Source organism: Colobus angolensis, unplaced genomic scaffold (genome assembly GCF_000951035.1).
Source record: "Colobus angolensis palliatus isolate OR3802 unplaced genomic scaffold, Cang.pa_1.0 Scaffold204, whole genome shotgun sequence".
NCBI lineage: Eukaryota > Metazoa > Chordata > Mammalia > Primates > Cercopithecidae > Colobus > Colobus angolensis.
Genome location: NW_012115200.1, coordinates 4,080,941 through 4,102,403, shown reverse-complemented (window position 1 = coordinate 4,102,403; position 21,463 = coordinate 4,080,941). Strand labels below are relative to the sequence as shown.

Here is a 21,463-nt window from a genome sequence, read left to right as displayed (position 1 = left end):
AGCTGAGATCCGGCCACTGCACTCCAGCCTGGGCGACAGAGCGAGACTCTGTCTCAAAAAAAAAAAAAAAAAGAAGTCAGAGCAAGGAGGCAGAATAATCACAGGGTGAGCAGAGGAGCACATGCAGAAAGTACCCAAGATGATGCCAAGGAAACAGAGATGCCACAGAGAAGAGCCACCCCAAGAAAGCCAGAAACGGAAAGAGACACAGCCCTAACGATGCACCAAAGGAGACAAGAGAACATGGAAGCCTCCAAGCAACTTTGAATCAACATAGCAAAACCCCTGAGCAGCAAGGACAAAATACTAGGAGAAAACACTTTCAGATGCCAGGAATAAAGCAAACCTGAAGAGTCTCATAACCAATAAAAAAGGACATCGATGGATTTAAGTCTGCCTACAAAAAATATATCCTTTTCCAGAATTCAGTTTCCACTGAATTCTGCCAGACTGTCAAGAAACAGAGCATGTCAGCATTAGATAAATCTTCTCAGTATCAGAAAAAGTAGACAGCTCCTCCCATCCTTCCCTAGACCAGCCTAACTCCTCCCAGATGCTCCAGAACAGCACAAAAAATGCATAAAAAGATAAGCTGTCATCACTCAGTTTAGCCTTTTCTCTCCCCTTCTTACCACTTCCCGACAGGGTCTCGCTCTGTCACCCAGGCTGGAGTGCGGTGACACAATCACAGCTCACTGCAGCCTCCACCTCCTGGGCTCAAGCCATCCTCCCACCTCAGCCTCCCGAATAGCCTGGACTACAGGTGGAAGACACCATTCCCAGCTAGGTGTTTTTTAGAAACAGGAGCTAACTATGTTGCCCAGGTTGGTCTCGAACTCCTGGGCTCAAGCGATCCTCCCACCTTGGCCTCCCAAAACACTGGGATTACAGGCATGAGACACTGTGCCCGGCCCCAGTTTAACCTTAAAACACTACAGATGTCCTAGAGGAACAGTCGTGTGAGCATTTCAGTCAGCGCAGGGTGAAAGCATTTGATAAAATGCACACATTTACTTTGTGAGCCAGGAACGGAACACAATGCCCCATCCTGATAAAGAAATCCATCAAAAGCTAGAGAGAGCCTCCTCCTTTTTTTTTTTTTTTTTTGAGACGGAGTCTCGCTCTGTCGCCCGGGCTGGAGTGCAGTGGCCGGATCTCAGCTCACTGCAAGCTCTGCCTCCCGGGTTCACGCCATTCTCCTGCCTCAGCCTCCCGAGTAGCTGGGACTACAGGCGCCCGCCACCTCGCCCGGCTAGTTTTTTGTATTTTTTAGTAGAGACGGGGTTTCACCGTGTTAGCCAGGATGGTCTCGATCTCCTGACCTCGTGATCCGCCTGTCTCGGCCTCCCAAAGTGCTGGGATTACAGGCTTGAGCCACTGCGCCCGGCCGAGCCTCCTTCTTAATGGGGCTCCCTTAGAAGCAGCCTCTCTGAAGGGGGTGAAGCAGTGAGCCCCATCCGTGCGTCTCTCTGCCCCATTCTGCTGTCTGCTGGAGGCCCCAACATAGGCACACAGAAAGGAAAGAAAAGACAGGGCACAAACAGGAGGGAAGTGGCCATCCTTCCCAGGCACATGGCTGTCTACGCAGAGCCTGCAAAAGAAAGTGTGTAGAAAGGGGCAGATTGTAAATCCCTGTACAGAAGGCCCTGGAACCAGCGAGGGGCCCAGGCACAGCAGGCACACTGGTGAGTACCCAGTGGGGTGTGTGAATGGCCAGCCAGGTGGGCCTTGGAGCCTTTGGAGAGTGGTTCTTCCTGGAGGACTTTCCCCAACCCTGTGAACCTTTGCATTTCAGAAGTTATTGCCATGTCAACTTTACAGAAATTAAAATTGCTTGTTTTCACAACTTGTGTTTTTTCATTGAAGTGAAATTTGCATAACATGAAATTAACCGACAGTGTGGCCGGACGGCTGCCTCGAGCTGCTGCCAAACATCCCTGCCTCTTTCTTGTCTTCAACAGAAGGTGGCGTGAAAAAGGAGGGGAGAAGCAGAGACCCCAAAAAGAGAAGCCTAGTGAAGAAGGGCAGGAAGGTAGGTGGGGGTCTGTGGTGGGGTTCGGGCTGGTGGGCACAGCTGGAGGTCAGGCTCCTGGCCCCTGCACCTGGCGTGACCCTGCTCTGTGGTTGCAGGGCAGCGTCCCCCGGACCATCCCCACTGACTGCATCATAGTCGACTCCAACAACTTCAAGTGTATCCTTTGATGAGCCCCGGTGGGGGGACCGAGACCCCACCCTGTGCTCCCATTTCTCCTTGACCAGGACCCAGTCATCGTGGACCCATACGAGGAGGCCCAGGGCCCAGGTGGGTGCTGCACAGGGCTCCCTGTTCAGGCACACGCCAGCCTCGGGCCTCCTGCCGCCCTGCAGTCGTGGGCAGCAGCTGGTGCCCCACTCCTCGAGGCTCCAAAATCTGCATATGTGCTTGCCTTGTTTTGGCTTTAAATATTTTAATTTGTTGGGGTTTTCTCTCTGGCTGGCCTGGTTCTACCATCACCCCACAGGGCATGGCAGGGCACTGACACATCCACCTGCATTCACTGTGACCCCTCCCCAGGGCCCCGGCCCTGCACACGTGTGTCTGATGAAGTACCGTGGTCTGTATCCACCCCGTTCTCCTTGCAGAAATGCTGACTCCTGTCTCCGTCACCCAAGACATTTTGGAAAGATTCCAAGACACATTCACTTCGCGATGGGTGGGACATCTGGGAAGCAAGCACTTTCCCAGGTTCGGATCTGGGCTCCCAGGAGTCGTTTACAGTGTGGCAGGTCTCCAGGGTCCAGCAGGTCTCTGGGGAGCCCCTGCCCCCCATCCCTGGCTCCCTGGGTCCTGCAGGTCCCACCAGGTACAGCATGCAATGCTGAGACAGACCCAACTCCTTGAGTCCTCACAGAGACTGGGCGAGGGGCACTGTTACCCCACTTTACAGATGGCAACCTGGGGCCCCCAGGGTCACCCCGATAGCATGTGGTCCAGCAGCAGGGGCTGCCTCTTCACCACCAGCACTGCAGCCCCTCCAGAGACCACTCGCAGAGTCTGCCCCCCAGATGCCCTCGGGGTTCTGTGGTCCAGAGGTGTCACAAGCAGCCAGCAAGGAACCAGAGCAACCAGGGAGAGCGCGCCACGGGTGGGAGGGGTCTCTCCATGTCACAGGCTCCATGGCAGGGGCGAGGCTGCAGGGGCAGGTGTGCGCAGGGGCAGGTGTGTACAGAGTGGGGCGCTGCAGGGGCAGGGCTGGGGTCCTGTATGGAAGGAGGGAACCCTGGTCTGGTCACTGTCTCCCCTGCCTGGAATACTGGGGGTGCCTTGACCTCCACGTGCTGGGCCACTGGGAAAGCGCCCCCAGCACTTCCCGCAGCCAGCCCCGCCGGGGAGGGCTGTTCATTCAGCACAGAAGTCAGTGCTCATGGGGGGGGTCCCCTTGACTAGGCTCCGTCAGAACCCCTGTGGTCACAGCACAGAGGAGGGAGCCGTGGGCATTGGGAACAAGAAAGAAAGTTCAGCTGAACGCACAGTGGGACGGGCGTGGACCACACAGGATGTGGCCTGCTTTAAGAACACACGGTGGGGTCTGGCGTAGGTGCATGGGCACTGTTGACCCGCGCTCTCCTCTCTCCGCAGCCAGGCCCAGTGGGAGCAGGCCCTGGGCAGCTGCAGCGGCTTTTTCTTCTATGGGATGGAGAGCTTCCTGTCCCATATATTAGTGGAGAGATTGGTCGCCATGAACTTGCAAGGTGAGAGGGGTCCTCTTGGCACCCCTTCCCCCAGGGGCACAGGACAAATTCACCAGAGGACAAAGCAGGGCCACTGTCACCTGCTGGGGCTGCCCCCACCCTCCTGCCCCCACCCTCTGCGGCCGCAGCCCCCTCCTGCCCCCACCCTCTGCGGCCGCAGCCCCTCCTGTCTGTAGGTGGACGACCTCTGCTCACCCCTGCACCCCCTGCCTGGCCCACACAGACGTGGAAGCCACAGGAGCTTCTGGCCTTCCCGTCCTTCATTTCTGAGTGCCCCCACTCCGCCCAGCCCCGCTTTTCAGACCTGGCAGGCCAGGAGTCAGTGCTGGGCCCAGGAGCCCAGGAAGGCTGGGGTGGGCAATTCAGGACCTCACTGGTCACAGCCCCTCCCTCAGGGCCCCTCTAGTCTAACCATAGGCACTTGGGGCCTTGCCTCCCCCTTCACTGTCCACCAGCCATGGAGGGGCTGCCAGGTGTGGTCCTGCCGTGCCCGGCACACTGACACCCCAGCCAGCTCCAGCACAAGGGGGGCTTTTGGCAGGAGGTGGGGATGGCACAGCAGGCTGGGGGCATGGCATGAGCAGAGCACATGCATGGGGGCACATCACCCCGTCACACGCCACGGCCCGAGGGTGGCGCTGATGGAGACAGCAGGCGCGGCCACTCGACACTGCAGGCTGAGCGGTCAGGAGACAGGCGTGGCTCAGCCCTGTGCCAAGGCCACCACTCAGACTCAGCTCCTGTGGCTGCAGCCCCACCGGGATGCCCCCTCTGGATGCCCCTCTGCGGGGCCGGCCCACTCGCTGTGACTTTCTCTGGTCCCCACTGTGCAGGGTTGATGGGAGCCTTTCAGGGACCTGGGAGGCGCTGTGCCCCCCATGATGTATGTGGGCCCCGTTGATGGAGCAGAGCAGGTGTGTGGACACCTGTCCCGTGGCACCTGGCACCTGGGGCCTGCACTTGGGTGGGGCCAAGCAGGACCCCACTCTGCTCTGCAAGCCTGGCCTTGGCCATCAGAGGTGCCAGAAGCGCATCCTAGGTGGAGTTAGAAACGGGCCTCTTTGAAAGTTTAACTCCAAGCGAGGCAGTGAGTAAAGCAGAAGAGGCCTCACCAGGGATCCCCCAACTCCCCCGCAGCCTCGGCCTCATGCAGCTGGGTGTCCTTTCAGCAGGAATGGCCAGGCTGCCAGTGGAAGTGGGCAGCCGTCCCCTGGCATCCACAGGGCTCGCAGCAGGCACGCCCAGGGTTGCACTGGCCCCCGGTCCCTGCTTCCATGGAGGCCCTAGGCCAGGGTGACCAACCCATCCCAAGTGCCCAGGACTCCCCTGCACCCCAGGAGCCTCCCATGTCTCCACCACACAGGGGCACGTGGTCCCTCACATTGGCCCCCAGTCAGTGCTGCCCCCAGCAGCCCGTCCCTCCGTCCTTGGGGAGGGCTCCACCTCATACACCTCATTCATGTGGGGTGCCAGGGTGTCCGGGCACGGTGGGGGCACTGAGGAAGCTGGGGGGCCCAGGTGGGCTTCCCACACTTCCTGTTGCCCAGCACAATCACCTGGAGGAGGCTGTGAAGGGCCTGGGCTCCTGAGGCTGGCCAGGTCCACTGTGGCCAGGGGGTCCCTGCAAAGAACCTGACGGTCATGAGATCAGAGCCTGGAACTGAGTGGCCAGCGTGCCATGCCCTATCGTGTCCTGGGGGTGCAGGCCCCACTCGCCCATACCCCCACCCCCACTCCCCGTGTCGGGCCAAGGCTGCTGAGCCACCCTTCCCACCCTTCCTGTCCCGGCAGAGTGCCAGGTGGTGGTCCTGCTGGACCTGGCGCGGTCCTACCAGAGCTTGAGGCGGCACATGGAGAGCATGGAGCACAGGAGGTGCCTGGCTGCTCGGAATGGATGGGCGGGGGTGCTGAGGATGGAGAGGTCAGACGGGCGTGGGACCCACGAGGGAGCAGGGGCCTGCGGGGGCGGGTTTCAAGAACCGCGAGAGCTGTCGGGGCGCACATGCATTCCAGCAATTGGTGAGGTGTCCATGGGGAGGGGGCGACTCGGCTGGGCCCCTGGCGCCAGCCCACGGGAGCCGGGTCTCCACAGCGCCTCACAGCTGTCCCTGGAGGAGCCGGTCGAGGCAGCCATCCTGCTGAGCCTGGTGGGTGTCAAGAGCATCCTGGCAAACCAGTGGCCGACGCTGCTGCAGGACAACGCACTGCGGGCCAGCGTCTTGTGGGAAAGTGCGTGGGCCCCAGGCACCCCGGGCCTGTCCTGCACCCCTTCAGCAAGGCTGCCAGGGTGTCCATGCCCGCCTGAGGGGATGCTTCTCTCCTAGATCTGTTGGCCGTCGGGAAGCCGGTTGGAGAAACGGTGCGCCTCCTTCAGAAGATGAGTGGGGAAGAGGCGGTGAACCAAGGTAGGGGAGGGGCGGCCTGCACCCCGCAGCCTTCAGCACCCTCCGCAGCCGCTGCCCGTGGGGCATGTGCGCCCCACAGCCCTGCGGGGACAGGTGTCTCCGCTTCTCCGTGGGGACTGGGACTCCCGACATTCACTAGGAGCCGGAAAGAGGGAGGGCTTGTTCTTGCCAGGAAGTTGCCCGCGTCTCTGCACTGCCCCAGCCCCCCACAGTGGCACGCCCCTCAGCAGCGACGGCCCACAATGCCACGTGACTCCAGAACCCAGAGGGAGAGCATCGCGGTGGTCAGAGAGCTGATTCCTCCAGTCACACAATCCCCTCGAGCCCAGGGCTCTCTGGGAACCAGCGGGAAATCCAGGTGGCAGCTGTGCCTGGCCCGTCCCCAGACAAGGACTCGCAGGGGCCGACAGCCTGCAGCACAGCACCCGATGGCCGTGGATGTGGCCGGGAGTCCCAGCCAGGAAGAGGAATTCGTGGGTTGAGGGGTGTGTCCCATTGGCCTCCTGGAGAGCAGCCTGCCTGTCACATGGCACCCAGCGCCCGTCCCTCTCTGGACCTCACAGGGCAAAAGTCGGGAAGGGGCACGGGACATGGTCTGTTCTCAAACACGGACAGGCGGAACCCCACCCAGCCATCCTTCAGAGTCAGCGAAACCCTCCTGCCACGGTGAGGCGGGAGGAGCCACAGAGGAGCTTCCCGGGACCCTGAGTTGAGGCGCTCGGCAGCGCACAGAAGGGGTGGTCTGCCGTGACTGAGAAGGCTTCCCACAAGGCTTTCAGTATCCACCGCTCACCAGGAATTTATCGTGTAAAGAGCACGTGGTCCACGGTCCAGGGATGCTGGGCCCAAGGATCCCTGCTTGTCAGGGGAGGGAGGGAGTGAGGAGCAGGAGGAAGGCGGACGGAACCCACACTCATCCCTGCAAACGCAGAGCAGGGCGCAGACACGGATGCCGCAGACACGGATGCCGCAGACACGGATGCCGCGGTGGTGTGGCTGGTGTGAGGCCCACACGGTGCTCTGCAGGGGAATTGGAGAAGGGCAGAGCCAGGCCGGCTGTTCAGCTGCTGCTGCTCAGTGGTGACCTGCAAGTTCTGGTCCCCGCAATGCAGGCATGAGCCCGGGTGACTGACACTGTTCAAAAGGGGCAGAGGACGCTGCTCCCTGCAAGGCAACCCTGCAAAGGCCACAGCCACACCCTAGATGGGCGCCCCCCGAGCAGAGCAGCTCACCTGGCCGAGGGCTAGGGGGGGACATTGGGCTTCGGGTTAGGAGGTCCCATGCTGGTGCCATCACCCGGCTGTGCAGGCCTGGACGCCTCGGTGCGGGAGGGGTGCAGGTGGTGGGGGCACCTGGGAGGCCTGGCGAATGGCAGTGTGTTCCCCACAGCGCCCTCAGTCGGAGCCGCCGCCACGCCCTGCACCTGTGCCTTGGCCCTCACCGGGCTGGACATCCTGCGGGGCCTCAGGGTTCACAGCTCCCACCCTTTCTCCACAGACGAGGTTTCTCAGATCTTGAAGGACAAGCTGCCACTGCTCCAGAGCTCCGAGCTCCTTCCCACCACGCTCAACTTGGTCCTGTACGGGCTGCCGCACCACGCCATTGGCTAGCACAGGCCTGGACCTGCCTCCCATCAGCTGCTGTGGCCCTAGCACCTGCCTCTGCCCTTGGCTCTGCCCCTCTGCCAACCCATCCCCACCTCCTGGCTCCCATCCCCAGCTCCCAGCTCTCTCTCCCCTTCCTGGGCCTCTCCCCAGCCCTCGGTGCAGCCTCAGCCAGAGATCCTTCCCCAGTGACTTCCCGCCAGGCAGCCGCTCCCACAGCAGGGGGCTTGTCTATGCTGGCGGCAAAACCGCCTTTCCCTGGGGTGAGGCACCCCCGGGCAGGGCCTCCAGGTGCCCGGTGCATGGCTCAGAGCCCCAGCACATGGAGCCTCTCAGTGCTGCACCGGGCACTAGTGCTGAGTTGCTTCGACTAGAAGCACTGTTTGGACTGTGAGCCTGTTTTTGATTTGAGTGTTTTAGTAAACCACAAAAGCCAGTCTCTGTGTGTGGTTTCTGTGACTTGAGGCTCCGGGTGTGGGGCTCCTGGCCCAGCACCTTCTGGGACGCTGGCCCGTGAGAAATGCGCCCCCTGAGCCCAGCAGCTTTCCAGCGTGGAGGTGGGGGTGGGGCTCACTCCAGCCCAGGCCACGTCCCCTGCACATGTGCAGGGCCCCTCAGAAGGAACCTTCCAGAACAAGGAGACTCGTGTGGAGGGGGGGGGGTCTGTGCCAGCAAGCACCATGTAGAGCTTCTCATGAGGAGATGCTTTTCTTCCGTGCATACTCCTGGTGGGCTGCTGCATCCAGGCGTTCCTGGGGGAAGAAAGGTGCCTTCCAGACGGCCTTTCTGAACTTCTGGATATGTCTCTCCCAACCCAGGCAGACGGGTGGGGGCGGGGGGTCAAAGGGCGTATTGGTCCATGGGAGGACCATGGGGCTGGGGACTTGCCCTCCGGCCACACACATGGGCTCTGGCCAAGAACAGGGGAAGGCCCAGGACAGCCTTGAAGGGCCAGAGGGTGAGCCTCGCGTGTTCCTGCCAGCGCTCCTGCCTGCCCTCTGCGTGGGGCTGTTTCTTCAGCCTGGGACCTGAAGGCCAGGGGGGCAGCCCCCTCCTGCCATGGGCAACAGGACCTCAGTGTGGGAGCCACGTGAGGCCAAGGCTGCCTGTGCAACCTCAGAATCTCCTCCATGTCTGATGGGGCAGCAGGGACCATGCGCCGTGAGGGAGGGAAGGGTCTGCTGAAGGCGTTCCTGCCCACACTGCGCCCGTGGAGCCCATGCGCCCAGCTCGGCACCCATCCATCTGCTGCAGGGCACTGACACCAGGCCAAAGAGAGCCCAGACAGCTGGGTCAGGACAGGTAGCCCCAGAATTGTCCAAAATAGGTCTATGGGCCAGGTACGGTGGCTCACGCCTGTAACCCCAGCACTTTGGGAGGCCGAGGCAGGTGGATCACAAGGTGAATACATCAAGACCATCCTGGCCAACATGGTGAAACCCCATCTCTAGTAAAAACACAAAAATTAGCCGGGCGTGGTGGCGCATGCCTGTAGTCCCAGCTACTCGGGAGGCTGAGGCAGGAGAATCACTTGAACCTGGGAGGCGGAGCTTGCAGTGAGCCGAGATCGTGCCACTGCACTCCAGCCTGGGAGACAGAGCAAGACTCGTCTCAAAAAAAAAAAAAGTCTACGAACCTATTCCTATAGCTAGAATTTAAAAAAGAATAAAGATACCATCAAACGCTGGTGAGGACACCAGGAAATGGGCTCTCACACATTGTGGTGCAGCCTCTTTGGAAAACAGTTTACCAGATTCTTGTCAAGCCGCAACCCAGCAACTGCACTGTTAGGCGTTTAGCCCAGAGGGCGGGAAACACACTTGCACACAAATGCGCACAGGAGCATTGATAGCAACCCTGTGTCCGTCCACAAGCAAATGGTCAAACCCGGCTCTGTCCACTCGGGGTTAACACTGCCGGCAACAGAAGCAAAGGAATGGTGGCTCCGGCCCGGACAGACCTCCAGGAGTTGGGCTGAGGACAAAGCCAGCCTCAGAAGCTTCACACACTGCAGGGTGCGGCTTGCAGAGTATCTCAAAGCGGCAGAGCTCTAGCACTGCACAGTGAGTGCGCCTGGCACGGGGGCCGGCTGCTGACACACCAGCTGTGTGTCTTGATTGTGGCAGCAGCGCCCATCCCTACCTGAGAAAGGAACGCCCATACAGGTGGTGAAAACAGACCACGGCACCCGCAGTTCTCCGAGAGCTTGAACCAGTCTCATGTCCCGGCTTTGCCGCCTGCACTGTTTTTGTGACTTCCTGTGAATCTATCATTAATTTGACATAAAAATTTTAAATGCACATCTTTGATAATATTGAAAGGTTATGTGTGATTCCCCTTTTTTTGTTTGATTTTTCTTTTTTCAAATATATACACACACTTGCTTCAGTTTAGGAAAAAAAAAAAAAAAGCTAACTAATGACCAGGAAATAAATTCAAATCAGAGCTGCGCTGGAAATATGGGTTCCCTTCTATGGAGCTGCTGGCGCCCACCCAAACAACAAGAATAAAAGCTTCTGGAAATATTTCATCCGTGCAGTACCACATTTTTACCCTGCACTGTGTCCACGCATGTGAGAAATATTAAACCGTGAGTGCTGTTCCATGCATCACAGGCTTTAAAATAACTTTCTGAATTATGTCCCGGCAACATAACAAATCACATTATCAATTAGCTTCCATAACAGAAGTGGCATTCTGTAATATATTCAAGCATAAAAAAATTGCATTGGTGAAATTTATGTAACCCTAAAAACTGTAAGGCAGGAGCAGAAGGCCTGGGATTTATTGGAGCTGATGGGGGACGGAGGTGGTCTCGCGGTGTCAGCCCTCAGCCTGCAGGCCCTGAGCACGCTGCATGGTTTCTGCATGCAGAACCATGGGTTCTCCATGGGTTGTGGGGGCCGGGACTTCCGGGAGAGGCGCAACCAGCCGGCGGGCCCCAGCCCAGGCCTCCCTCATGTCAGAGGGCCCTCGGGATCGGGGAGGCAGGGACCCTCCTGCACTGCTGTCCCCCTTGGACAGTGACCGGGTGAGCACAGGCCCCAGGCCACACCCTCGGCAGCCCCATCTTCTCCCTGGAAAGCAGCTGGAAACCTGGCCCGGGCCTTCGGGAGAGCACGGGGTGAGGCTCACTGTGCCCAGGCTGGGGCTGCCCCCCGCTTCCTGACTGCGTACTGGGTGAGGCGACCTCCCTCCAGCCCTGGTGATTCCCTCCCACGAGGCCTCGTCCTGCTCGGGTCCCAGGTGGGTGGAGGGCACCCCCAACAAGCTGCCCAATTTGGTGCCTTCGGTTCTTCCACCCTCTAAAAATGTCCGTTTATTAGTTTACAGATGGAAAATGTTTACACATTTAGAACGAGGGTTTTAGGAAGCGCTCCCTCTTAGCCCGCACCCAAAGCCACACCAGACGGCAATGTTGAGGGCTCCTTTCTGGCCCCCGTCACCCTCCGTTCCTGCACAGTGAAGCTTGTGCTGTGTCTCCAGTAACTTTCCCAGCTTCCCCACTTGGAGATGGTCAAGTCCGAGTACTCGTTTAAAGCCCCCCTTACCCTGCGACAAGCACCTGGCAGGGACCCTCTAAAGGAGAGTGAGTTCCCAGCAGCCCGGTCTCTGGAACGCAGCCTCGGCCCCTCACTGCACCGGCGGAGGTGGCCTCTTTGGACAGGGTGAGGCGACAGGGCCCCATCAGGTCTGGGCCACAGCAGAGTGGGCTGGGGGGGCCTGGGCACAGCTGGTGCTCCCCGTCCCATACCCACTGGGGTCACACACGTGTGGCTTGGAAGGTGGGTCCCCGACGTTCCCACCCAAAAGGCCGAGGGAAGGCCAAAAGGTGTGGCCAGCACCCTGCAGTCATTCCTCTTTTAATCCCCAGGTGCACCCGCAGCCCCCTGACCCCTACTCCACCTCCGCCTCTCCCTGCTTTGGCAGCCTCAGGCCCTCCCCTGCAGCCTGGGGGCCTGTCCTGGCGCCCTTGGGTTCCGGGGGCTCCCGGGATGTCCTCTGAGCCACGGCCTGGCCGTCCTCCCCAGAGACACAGGGGCTCTGGGCCACAGCTTCTAGGCACAGCCAAGAGGCCTTTCAGACGGATTTGGATGAAGGAATTAGGCGGGTTAATAAAACTAAAATGTTCACAGACACTTGTATATAAATTTCTATTAAGTTGCCTCATCCAACACTGGTCTCTAATAGTTTAATTTCTGTGTTAAATAATTAAAACTCTATCTTCAATTGCTGTGAACAATTGTTTTCCTTAATGATCTTCCCAGAGGAGCCAGTAATTTTATATCTTGTAAAAATGATTAAGTGGCATCATTATCCCATATCTCTGAAATATAACTCAGCAACTTCAGGAGAGGCCATTTGTATTCAATTAATGCTCCCTCGTGTGAGACGTGGGTGTCACCTCACGCCAGCCTCACCCGGCTGTCCTCTTTTTATGATGACGATGATGAAGATGGAAACAACCAGTTTAATTATCCCATTTCCAACACAGAAATCAATTTCCAATACATCTTCACCCATAAGAAAAAAAGGCAGCCGTGGTTCCTGGGAAGGGCAGGAGGAGCGAGAGTCCTGCGAGGGGACAGGGCCGTGGGGACAGGGCCAAGGGGGTGGACCTGAGGCTCTGGGGTCGGTCAGCTGCTCATCCCCCTCCTGGCCCCCTTCCCAAGTGCAGGGCTGGGCCCTGGGAGCTCCCTCCCCTCCTTGCTGAGCTCAGGGCTCTGCGCCCTCAGAGGGGCCTGGGCCCCCCACCTCTGTCCTGTTCCCAGGGGTTACCCTCCCCTGCCCCTCCCCCACGCCTCCCTCTGGCCCCACGGCCTCTCCAGCTGGGCTCCAAGGGGCCGGGGCGTGGGTTCCTTGGATGCTCCCGCTTGCTGGGCCGACATGCTGACCCCCGTCGGCCCGTCCTGCTGTCCTGGAGTGGCTTTAGCGTGGCGCAGAGCCACTCCTGCTGTTAGGGTGACTCGAGGGACATGCCTGCCTGGCTACTCATCACTGTGCTAGTGGCCAATATAATCTAATTGTTTGACATTTTTATCACAATTCACTGGGACCGGAGCGAGATGGCTAGACTGACACCCCGTGCAGTCGGCTAATGGCCACACAATTACGGGCAGCTCTTACATGTTCCTATTACGGATTTTAATTCTTTGTGACAAGAGGCAAGAGATGGGTTAAGATAATGGGGACGCGGCTGAACTCCCCCTGCTGCCTGTGGCTGGAGCTCACCCAGACCTGCCCATCTTTCTGGCCCTGCCTTGAGTCCAGCCTGGGTGGGGTCGGGGTGCTGGAGGGACTTGGGGTGCTCAATATCCCAAGGGGCAGAGACCCTACAACCCCTGACCCCAGGAGACCTCGTCTTTGGAAGGAGGCTCTTGAGGCGGCTGGAGGCCCCTGCGGAGCCCGTACCCCAAACCCTGAGGGCAGAAGGCTGGACCCAGGACTGTCCTGGGGGGCCTTTTAAGGGGCTTGAGAAGGATTTTTCTTGGGAACCCCAGCCCCAGAATGTACTGCCACCTTTGAGGAGCTTGGAGACCTCAGCCCCTAAATACTGGCTGACGTACAATGGGGTGAGGCAGCCCCCCACCAATATCAGGCCCTAGGAGAGGGAGAGCCCCAGGGCTTGGGGCCACAGGACTCACTCAGAAGGGAGGGGAGTGGCTCCATCACAAGTAGCTTTGCTCTCTGGGCTGTAGGGGCTGCTCCCCTCCCTTCTCCGCATCACTGAGCCCCAGCCCCGCAGGGACAGGGCCTGAGACTTCCCAGAATCCTGTGCCCCTCCCTGGGCCCCGTTCTTGCCGATTGAAGAAATGGGAGTCAGAGAGAACCGGGGTCCCTTAGTAACAGACCCCCCATTCCTGGCCAGGTGTGCAGCCAGCTTCCCAGTGTCCCTGAGAAATCTCACGCCTGTCATCCTAGCACTTTGGGAGGCCGAGGCAGGTGGATCATGAGGTCAAGAGATGGAGACCATCCTGGCCAACATGGTGAAACCTCGTCTCTACTAAAAATACAAAAATCAGCTGGGTGTGGTGGCAGGTGCCTGTAGTCCCAGCTACTGGAGAGGCTGAGGCAGGAGAATCACTTGAACCTGGGAGGTGGAGGTTGCAGTGAGCCGAGATCACAACACTGCACTCCAGCCTGGCAACAGAGGGAGACTCCGTCTCAAAAAAAAAAAAGAAAAAAAAAAAGAAATAGAACCCCCATTCCTGGCCAGGTGCATGGCCAGTCTCCCTTGCAACACGTGTGGCCATCTTACTAAGTTCTGGTTCAAGGGATGTCCATAAAAGGGAAAGTTTGCTCTTTTTCCTTCCTGTTTGCAGGCTGGGATGGAATTTGATGGCTGGAGTTTGGCAGCCATGAGGTACTATGAGGTAAAATCTACGTGTCTCAGACGGCACAGCCACAGTTGGAAGGAGCCTGGGTCCTCAGTGCTCTCAGTGTCAGAAGCTTCCCGTCCTGACTAGCTCACCTCAGACTCCGTAAACATGAGTGAGCAACAGCATCGCCCCTGGTTTAGCTCTCGTCAGAGAACCTGATTCTGTGGACGCTGTGGGACCACAGGACCACACGGACCATGCACGGGAGCAGGGGTCCCGAAGCCGCATTTTCCCCTCCAGCGTAGAGTCCTTGAGAACAGGTCTGCACCGGCTTCGAGGGTGGGGCCTGGGCCTGCTGCCCGAGGCTGCTGCGGCCCGTAATTGCTTCCAGGGGTGACGAGTGTGGTTCCCAAGGCCGCTCTGTCCTGTTCATCCAGGAATTCCGACCCGGGCGAGAGACCAGGCGACAGGGAGAGGAACGAGGGGGACTGTGGACAGAGGACCAGCCCACGTGAGCAAGGCTGCAGAGGGGATGGTCCAGCAAGAGGAAATACAGGTTCTGTTCTGGTTACACAGCTTCCCTGGGGAGGCAGAAAGGCACAGCCATAGCAGAGACACGAATGTGGAGAGAAGAACCGGGCAGGGGTGTCTGCATCCCCACCGCAGAGAGACGTCCCCACCCCCATCTCGGACATCCTCACCCCCGCCTCGGAGAGATGTCACCGCCCCCGCCTCGGAGAGCCCCAGCCCCCTGCCAGGAGGGGCCTGCACAGCTGCCCCACATCCAGGGTCTCTGATGTTGGAAGTACAACCTCAGCCTGGCCGGCCCTGTGCTGGGGGCCCCAAGGCCAGAGGCTGGGGGAAAGCTGGGGCCCCACCCAGGCCCTGTCACTCGCCCGCAAGGCCTCAGGAAGGCCAGGTGCCGCGGGGGTGTGTGACATCGCAAGGCCAGGCTGTGTCCTGAGCCTGTGGCCCATCCAGGTGGAAGACGGGGGCCTCCAAACAGGGCCTTGGGGGGGGGTGCGTTCCCCATCAGTCAGTACCTGACCGCACACCCCACAGGCTGGCCAGGGCTGGGCAGTCCAGGGAGAGGGGCCCCTCCAGTTTCCAGCCAACTCCCCCAGATGGCCCTTGAGCCACCCAGAGGAGGCCCCTCTGCCACCATGACTGAGTTTCCTGAGGCCTCCCTGGCCACACGGAACCAGAAGTTAGTTAAACGTCTTTTATTTATACTTTACCGAGTCTCGGGCAGTTCTTTACAGCAGCATAAAAACGGACTAATACACCAGGCCCAGGCGAGGCGTCCCAGACTCAGGTCAGGGCCTACACTGGGCACCACCTTCCCTCCTCTCCTCTCCAGTGAGCACCAAGCCACATCACTTGGGCTGGAATCCCGGCGCTGGTCCTGGCCAAAGGTGATTTACCGGCCCCGGGCACCCCCTGCCCGCCTGTGCTGTGGGACGGTGCGTCGAAGGTGGCCATGTGGCCTGCGGGTCTGGCAAGGAAGTTGTGGAACTGCTTCCCCACTGGCGTCTGTGTTGGGGGTTGCCTCTTCCATGGAGGCCCCACAGCCCGGTACTCCCCACATCCCACACAAGCCCTGGCCCAGAGCCTCACCACAGGGTGTGCTCTAGGGCCATGGCAGGAATGGGTCCACAGCTCCCTGAGCAGCCAGAAGCCTCCCCTTCTCCCGCCACAGAGGACAGCAGCTTCTTCCCAGGCCCCTTCTCCCAACTCACTGAGCAAAACCCTGGAGCAGCCAGGGCCCAACACCAAATGGCCGTTCCAAGCCCAGTCCTGCAACAAACTCCACAGCCACACACGGCCCCACTCCGCCCACCCCATACGGTTTGTGAGCCATTGTGACCCCAGGCTTCCTCCTAGCTGTGCCCACCCTGGAATCCCACACATCAGGGCAGCACGTGTGAGGCCTCGGGCCACGACTGCAGCCTGATTTCAGCCCCCACCGTGCCCAGCCCAGCCGCGTTGGCCCATCTCCGGGTCACACCGAGAAACACGTCTCCTAACAGGACTGTTCTGTCACGTCACAGAGGTGGGGGACGCTGGGGGAGGCAGGAAAGGCCGTGGAAGAGAGAATAATCCAAGACCACGCAGACCCGAACCACGAGCCGGAGAGACCCGGGGAGAGGAGACACGGAGCCATGTTAAACCAGAATTAATCAACCAGTGTAATGCGTCCGAAGAGTCATCTTGATTAAAAGTATTACATAGGCTTTTTTCTTACAATGACATACAGGTATTAAAACTGTCAAGTTTGTCTGAAAGTCAGTTTTTCCTCCTTATCTTGTAACCTAGTGACCAAGTAAGAAAAAAAAAACCCAGAGCCAGCAACGCACCTACAGTCCAAGGAGTACTTTTTAAATTTTAAATTTTTTCTTACTTTATCTGAATATAAAAAAAATCATTAATATAATTTCTAAAAGCCAAATGGAAAAAAAAAACCTCACACCAAAAAAAAAAAATGTTAATAGAGCTTATTTATCATCTGTTTCACTCTCCGCAAAGGTAGACAAGTTATGTTAACGAGCTTGATCACAGAAATATTTCCTATTCATAAAACACACCGTTTTACCAGCTTTGCAAGACCCTCGAATTCGAGGCGGACAGCGCAGTCCTGCAGCGATGCTGACCGTGGCAGAAGCAGGGACGTGCGATGAGGCACCGGGCAGTCCTTTGTGGAAGGATCATTATGAAAAACCTGCACAATCTTGCGGCTTCCCTCGAATTTAGCAGAATAGGGTTTGGTCTCTTGTGACGCTGACGATCTCCTGTCTTTCCCACTTCCTGAGGAGGCACCAGTTTGCAAGGACCCCATCGTTTGAAGGAATGGCTGCCCCGGCACCCAGAGACCGAGGCGGCAGCAGGCTCTGACCTCCACACGCGTTCCAGCGCCTCCCAGGGTGTAGCGGCTCCCACCTTGGCATGGGGACAAAAAGGGTAAATAGGCAAACAGCAAAAAGGTAGTTCTGCACCCCCATCCGCTGCCGCCAGCAAGGACCTGATTCCTGTCATCTGCCACCGGAGAAATCCTGAAACGGAGCCTCCAGTTCCTGCGCTGCTGGCCTGGTGTGGACACTCATGCCATGCCAGTGAGAACGGGCACAGGGGCGTTGGGAGGCTGAGGGCCCGGGACCAGGCCGGGCACACCCGGGTTCATGCTCGACGGCTCCCAGGGAAGGACCCAGGGGAGCTCCCTGCAGAACCCCAGGAATTAACCGTTGCCGTGGCTCAGACTCTGGTGAGTGGAAAGAACAGAAAGGTTTACCTGCAGAGTGCGAGGCAGCGGCTTTGAGAAGGGCCAGCCTGCCCAACAAAGCACAGCGGACGCCAACGGGAGAAAAACTGCCACCTGCCGCGCTGCCCAGGCTGCATCTGTTCATTCACCTGGAGATACTGTCGCCGCCCCAAGGTGGCTCAGAAGCTGCCTCGAATCTCCAGACGTCCCCAGAGCAGATCTCAGGAGTGAAATGGCCCTGGGTTTATGGAAAGGACTCCAGGTGTTCTTATTTGGGGACCAGAGGCCTGCTGGGGTGACCCGACGTCCTGGTGCGGCGTGGCCTCCACTGCCATCGTGGGTGGTGTCTTTAGCTGTGACTTCGAACCTGGTCAAACCGTGTGACCCCTGAGAGTGCTGGGAGCAAGCTCAAATCTCCCTGAACTCAAGGTCCCCAGCATCAAGAGAAGCGTCCAGAACCCACTGTGCCTGAGGGTTGGCCCCAGAACTTCCAGGAACTCAGGCAGCACCTGCTCCGTCTGGCGAGGCGAGTGCCTGTGATGCATTTCCTAAATCCTGTGCTTTGTTGTTTTTATCAATAAAAACAAGACATGTTCACAGAAAACAAAACAAAACAAACGAAGCACAGCAGAGAATACAACGAAGACACAGGGTGTGCTTGCTCCTCCCTCAGGGGCGCCCGCGGGTTCGGTGCCCAGAGGCTCCTCCGGGCTTTTCTGGTGCCTACTTACAGTTAACGATGAAATGACACAGATCTGTCTGTTTATTTATTTATTATTGTTATTTTTCTGAGACAGAGTCTCACTCTGTTGTCCAGGCTGGAGTGCAGTGGTACGATACCGGCTCACTACAACCTCCGACTCCCTGGTTCAAGCAGCTCTCCTGCCTCAGCCTCCCTAGTAGCTGGGATTATGGGTGTGAGCCACGCACCACGCCTGGCTAATTTTTGTATTTTTAGTAGAGACGGGGTTTCACCATGTTGGCCAGGCTGGTCTCAAACTCCTGACCTCAAGTGATCCACCTGCCTGGGGGACCGACCCTGGGACGTGGCCCGTGCACACCTCCTCCTGCGTCCTGTCCCGGAATGGGCGCCCCCATCTCCCGGGGGAATGTGGAATCTGGGAGCCAGGAGCATTTGCACCTGGGAGGGCAGGTTCAGGGCCCTGGGAGAAGCCGAACAAGTAGCATTGTCTGGGCAGGAGGTGCAGTCTCGCTGGGAAAAGTGGATTAATTCAGATTAATTGAGCTCAACTCAGTCAGGGATGGCAGAGGCCAGGACAGACCGAGCCCCTTCCCCAGCTCCCATGTCCCTGCCCATCAGTTCCCCCGTCCTCCCTGACCCCCTGACTGCCTCCACTGGCCCCCACAACTCCGCCGGCCCCCACCCCTCCCCACCAGTCCTGTCTTCCTATTGGACTCCCTTTGACTCCAGGGCCTGAAGCATTTCCAGAACCAACCGTCACTGGGAAGGCCGCAGCCCTCTAGGATGGCTGCGTGGGCAGCCTCAGGCTGTGGCTCAGGGACCTGCGACCCCAGGCAGGGGGTGCCAGACCCAACTGTGGTGGGAAAGCTGCAGGCCGCCCGGCCTCAGGGCACCTGCCCAGACCAGGACCCAGGGCAGTGGCTGTCCTCCCCAGCCCTGCCCTGGAGACACTGACTCACCTGAAGCCTCAAGGCCTCAGGCCCCAGATCTGCCTCCGACTCCCACGCCAGACAAGGCGCAGTTCCCTCGGCTGGAAGTGGAGGCTGGGGTGGGAGGGCAACGCTCCAGTCACAGATGGAGTTTCTGTTAAGCTGATGCAGGTAGAACGGCCGGGGAGGGGCGGCTTGGCCAGGGGGCCTCACACGGCAGCTGTGCTCCCCAAAAGTCAGAGGCCACTCCCCAGGCAGGGGATGCCCTGGGACAAGTGTCCCGTCCTGGATAAACCCTCTCACATGTGATGCCAGCATGAAGGCTCTGGAGACGAGGCCCTCGCGAGCCTGGACATGCGGGGACGGTGGGCGACCCCTTCACTCTTGTCTGAAACCATCTTCTTGTGGGGACCCTGCCTGGGCTCCCCATCCAGAGACCATTTTCTCCTCACAGACTCGCCCCTGCCTGTGTGCGCCCCCGGTGAGGCCCTGGGTGGGCTTCCACTGCCGGGAGAAGTAGCCACCTCTGCTGTCCCCGCGCCTGGCGGCTTCCTCCCCACTTTTGGGTCTTCCCAGCGACCCACACGGTGTCCCGGTGGCAGCCCCGGGCTCCCCCACAGCTCCTGGGCAGAGGGCACCTCCACTGGCACCGCACGGTGACCCAGCACAGGCTGGTGGCACTCTCCCGGCCGGCGTTCACTGCGAGCCCTGCTCCCGTCTGAGCTCTGCCCGCCACTGGAACTCAACCAAGACCCAGGGTAAATGGACAAAGAAGTGACACCCCGAGAACTCAGAGCACCCCGCAGGGCAGGGCTCAGATGGTCCTGAGCTGCAGCTGTCCCACGCTCGGCTTCTGTTACGCAGACGCGGCCACCGAGGCCACTGGGCACCCAGGGCCTGGGCTTCTGTGAAGACCTGGACAGGAGGGGCCCCGAGGACCTGCAGAGATGCCCATGATCAGGGGCACCCATCGTGGGGAGGCACTGGCTGTGGCACCACACACCCCTCGCCCGCCCGGGGGCCCTCACCCACCAGGAATCCCCGCACAGCACCGTGGCCCAGCCTGGAGTGGCGCCAGGAGCCAGCCCCTCCGGAAGCCCCTTGGCCGACGCTGGTCCGATCTCATCCTCGGATCACAGCCAAGGCGCCGGAGCAGGCTCCTGACACAAATCTCCAAGGGCTCAGCACTCAATTAGTGCGTGCGCCACGTGGCCAGACGCCCAAGAGGCCCCGGGAGAGAGCTCATTACGCCGGCTGCACATCTGGTGCCCCAGAGCCCTGGGGAATTAGCTCTGGGCGTGATTTACAGCCACGTCTCCTTGTCCTTTCCTGAAGGAGACAAGATTCTTGGGACCCCAGAGAAGAGCGTTTCTGAGGTGATGCGTGGCCATCCCACAGGCGGCGTGGCCCCTCCACCTCGGCAGCCACGGTGGCCCGCCTGCTCCTGGGGAGTCTCCTCCAGTGGCTGAGGGGGGCTCAGTCACCCCCCGCCGGCTCGTGCCCACAGGTGGGAAGGCGGCTTCCTGCGTGGGCTCTGATGTCCTCAAGGGACGGCGTTGCCCCGGGGCCTCCCCAGCCAGAGCCCACAGCGACTGTGTGCTGGCCGCTGCAGGGGCAAAGAGCCTTTTCTGGCCCAGCTTATTGGGACTGTGGGGGCCCAGGTGGCCAAAGGTCTCCAGCTGAGGGCCAGGTGCCTCCAGAGGCAGGAGAGCCACGCCAGCTGCTCCATGGAGCTGCCCTCCAGCGGCAGAGGCCCCCTTGGAGGGCCGCTCACCAGCTGTGGGCTCCAGTGAGCTCCTCTAGGCGCGGGCGTCGGGTGGCCTTGTCCCGGGGATCATGCAGGACCCAGGAGGGGAGGCGGAGCTGTTCCCCTGGGGGCTGTGGGACACCCATGTGAAGATGGGAGGTCCCGGGCAGTGCACCCTGGGTGGCAGCACAGATATGGGGTCCTCAGTGCCCGCCAGGGAGCCAAGAGGGCCCTGGAGGTGTCTGTCAGCCAGCAGGGCTGCTGACCCAGGGGAGGTCCTGAGGGTGGGCCCGGAAGGAGAGGAAGAAAAATGAGCGGCAGACAGGGAGGAGCTGCGCCTGCAGCCCAGAGGGCGGGGGCAACGCAGGTGGGCGTCAGGGCTGAAGTCACACGGCCAGAAACCTGAGCTGTGCCAACAGACGGGGCAGCTCAGTTCGGGACCAAGGAGCTTGGGACGTGCCACTCTTTCTAAGAACTTCACCTGAGAAGTGAGTGAAGATGACGGATTCCATCAGCAGAAGGCGGGGGCACTTGCACGGGGCAGCTCCCAGCAGCCAGGGGTCCCAGGGATGTGTCCCCAAAGCACGACCACCAGGGAGAAGAGAAGCAGCCTGCCCGGTGTAGACGCTGCACCCACACAGTTCCTGGACCCAGTGTAGACGCTGCACCCACACGGTTCCTGGACCCAGTGTAGACGCTGCACACCACACTGTTCCTGGACCCAGTGTAGACGCTGCACCCACACGGTTCCTGGACCCAGTGTAGAC

At 59.6% G+C, this 21,463-nt stretch overlaps 1 protein-coding gene across 1 annotated transcript in view; it reads left to right on the top strand.

Annotated features, from left to right (window-relative positions):
* CFAP46 (cilia and flagella associated protein 46) overlaps positions 1–21,463 on the top strand; it is a 147,014-nt gene that overhangs the window by 115,733 nt on the left and 9,818 nt on the right. The window contains exons 51-58 of the mRNA XM_011941989.1: positions 1,962–2,032; positions 2,131–2,191; positions 2,267–2,302; positions 2,623–2,725; positions 3,620–3,732; positions 5,524–5,605; positions 6,057–6,137; positions 7,635–8,004. Of these exons, the coding sequence (XP_011797379.1) occupies positions 1,962–2,032; positions 2,131–2,191; positions 2,267–2,302; positions 2,623–2,725; positions 3,620–3,732; positions 5,524–5,605; positions 6,057–6,137; positions 7,635–8,004 (917 nt within the window). The remainder of the gene's footprint in view (positions 1–1,961; positions 2,033–2,130; positions 2,192–2,266; positions 2,303–2,622; positions 2,726–3,619; positions 3,733–5,523; positions 5,606–6,056; positions 6,138–7,634; positions 8,005–21,463) is intronic.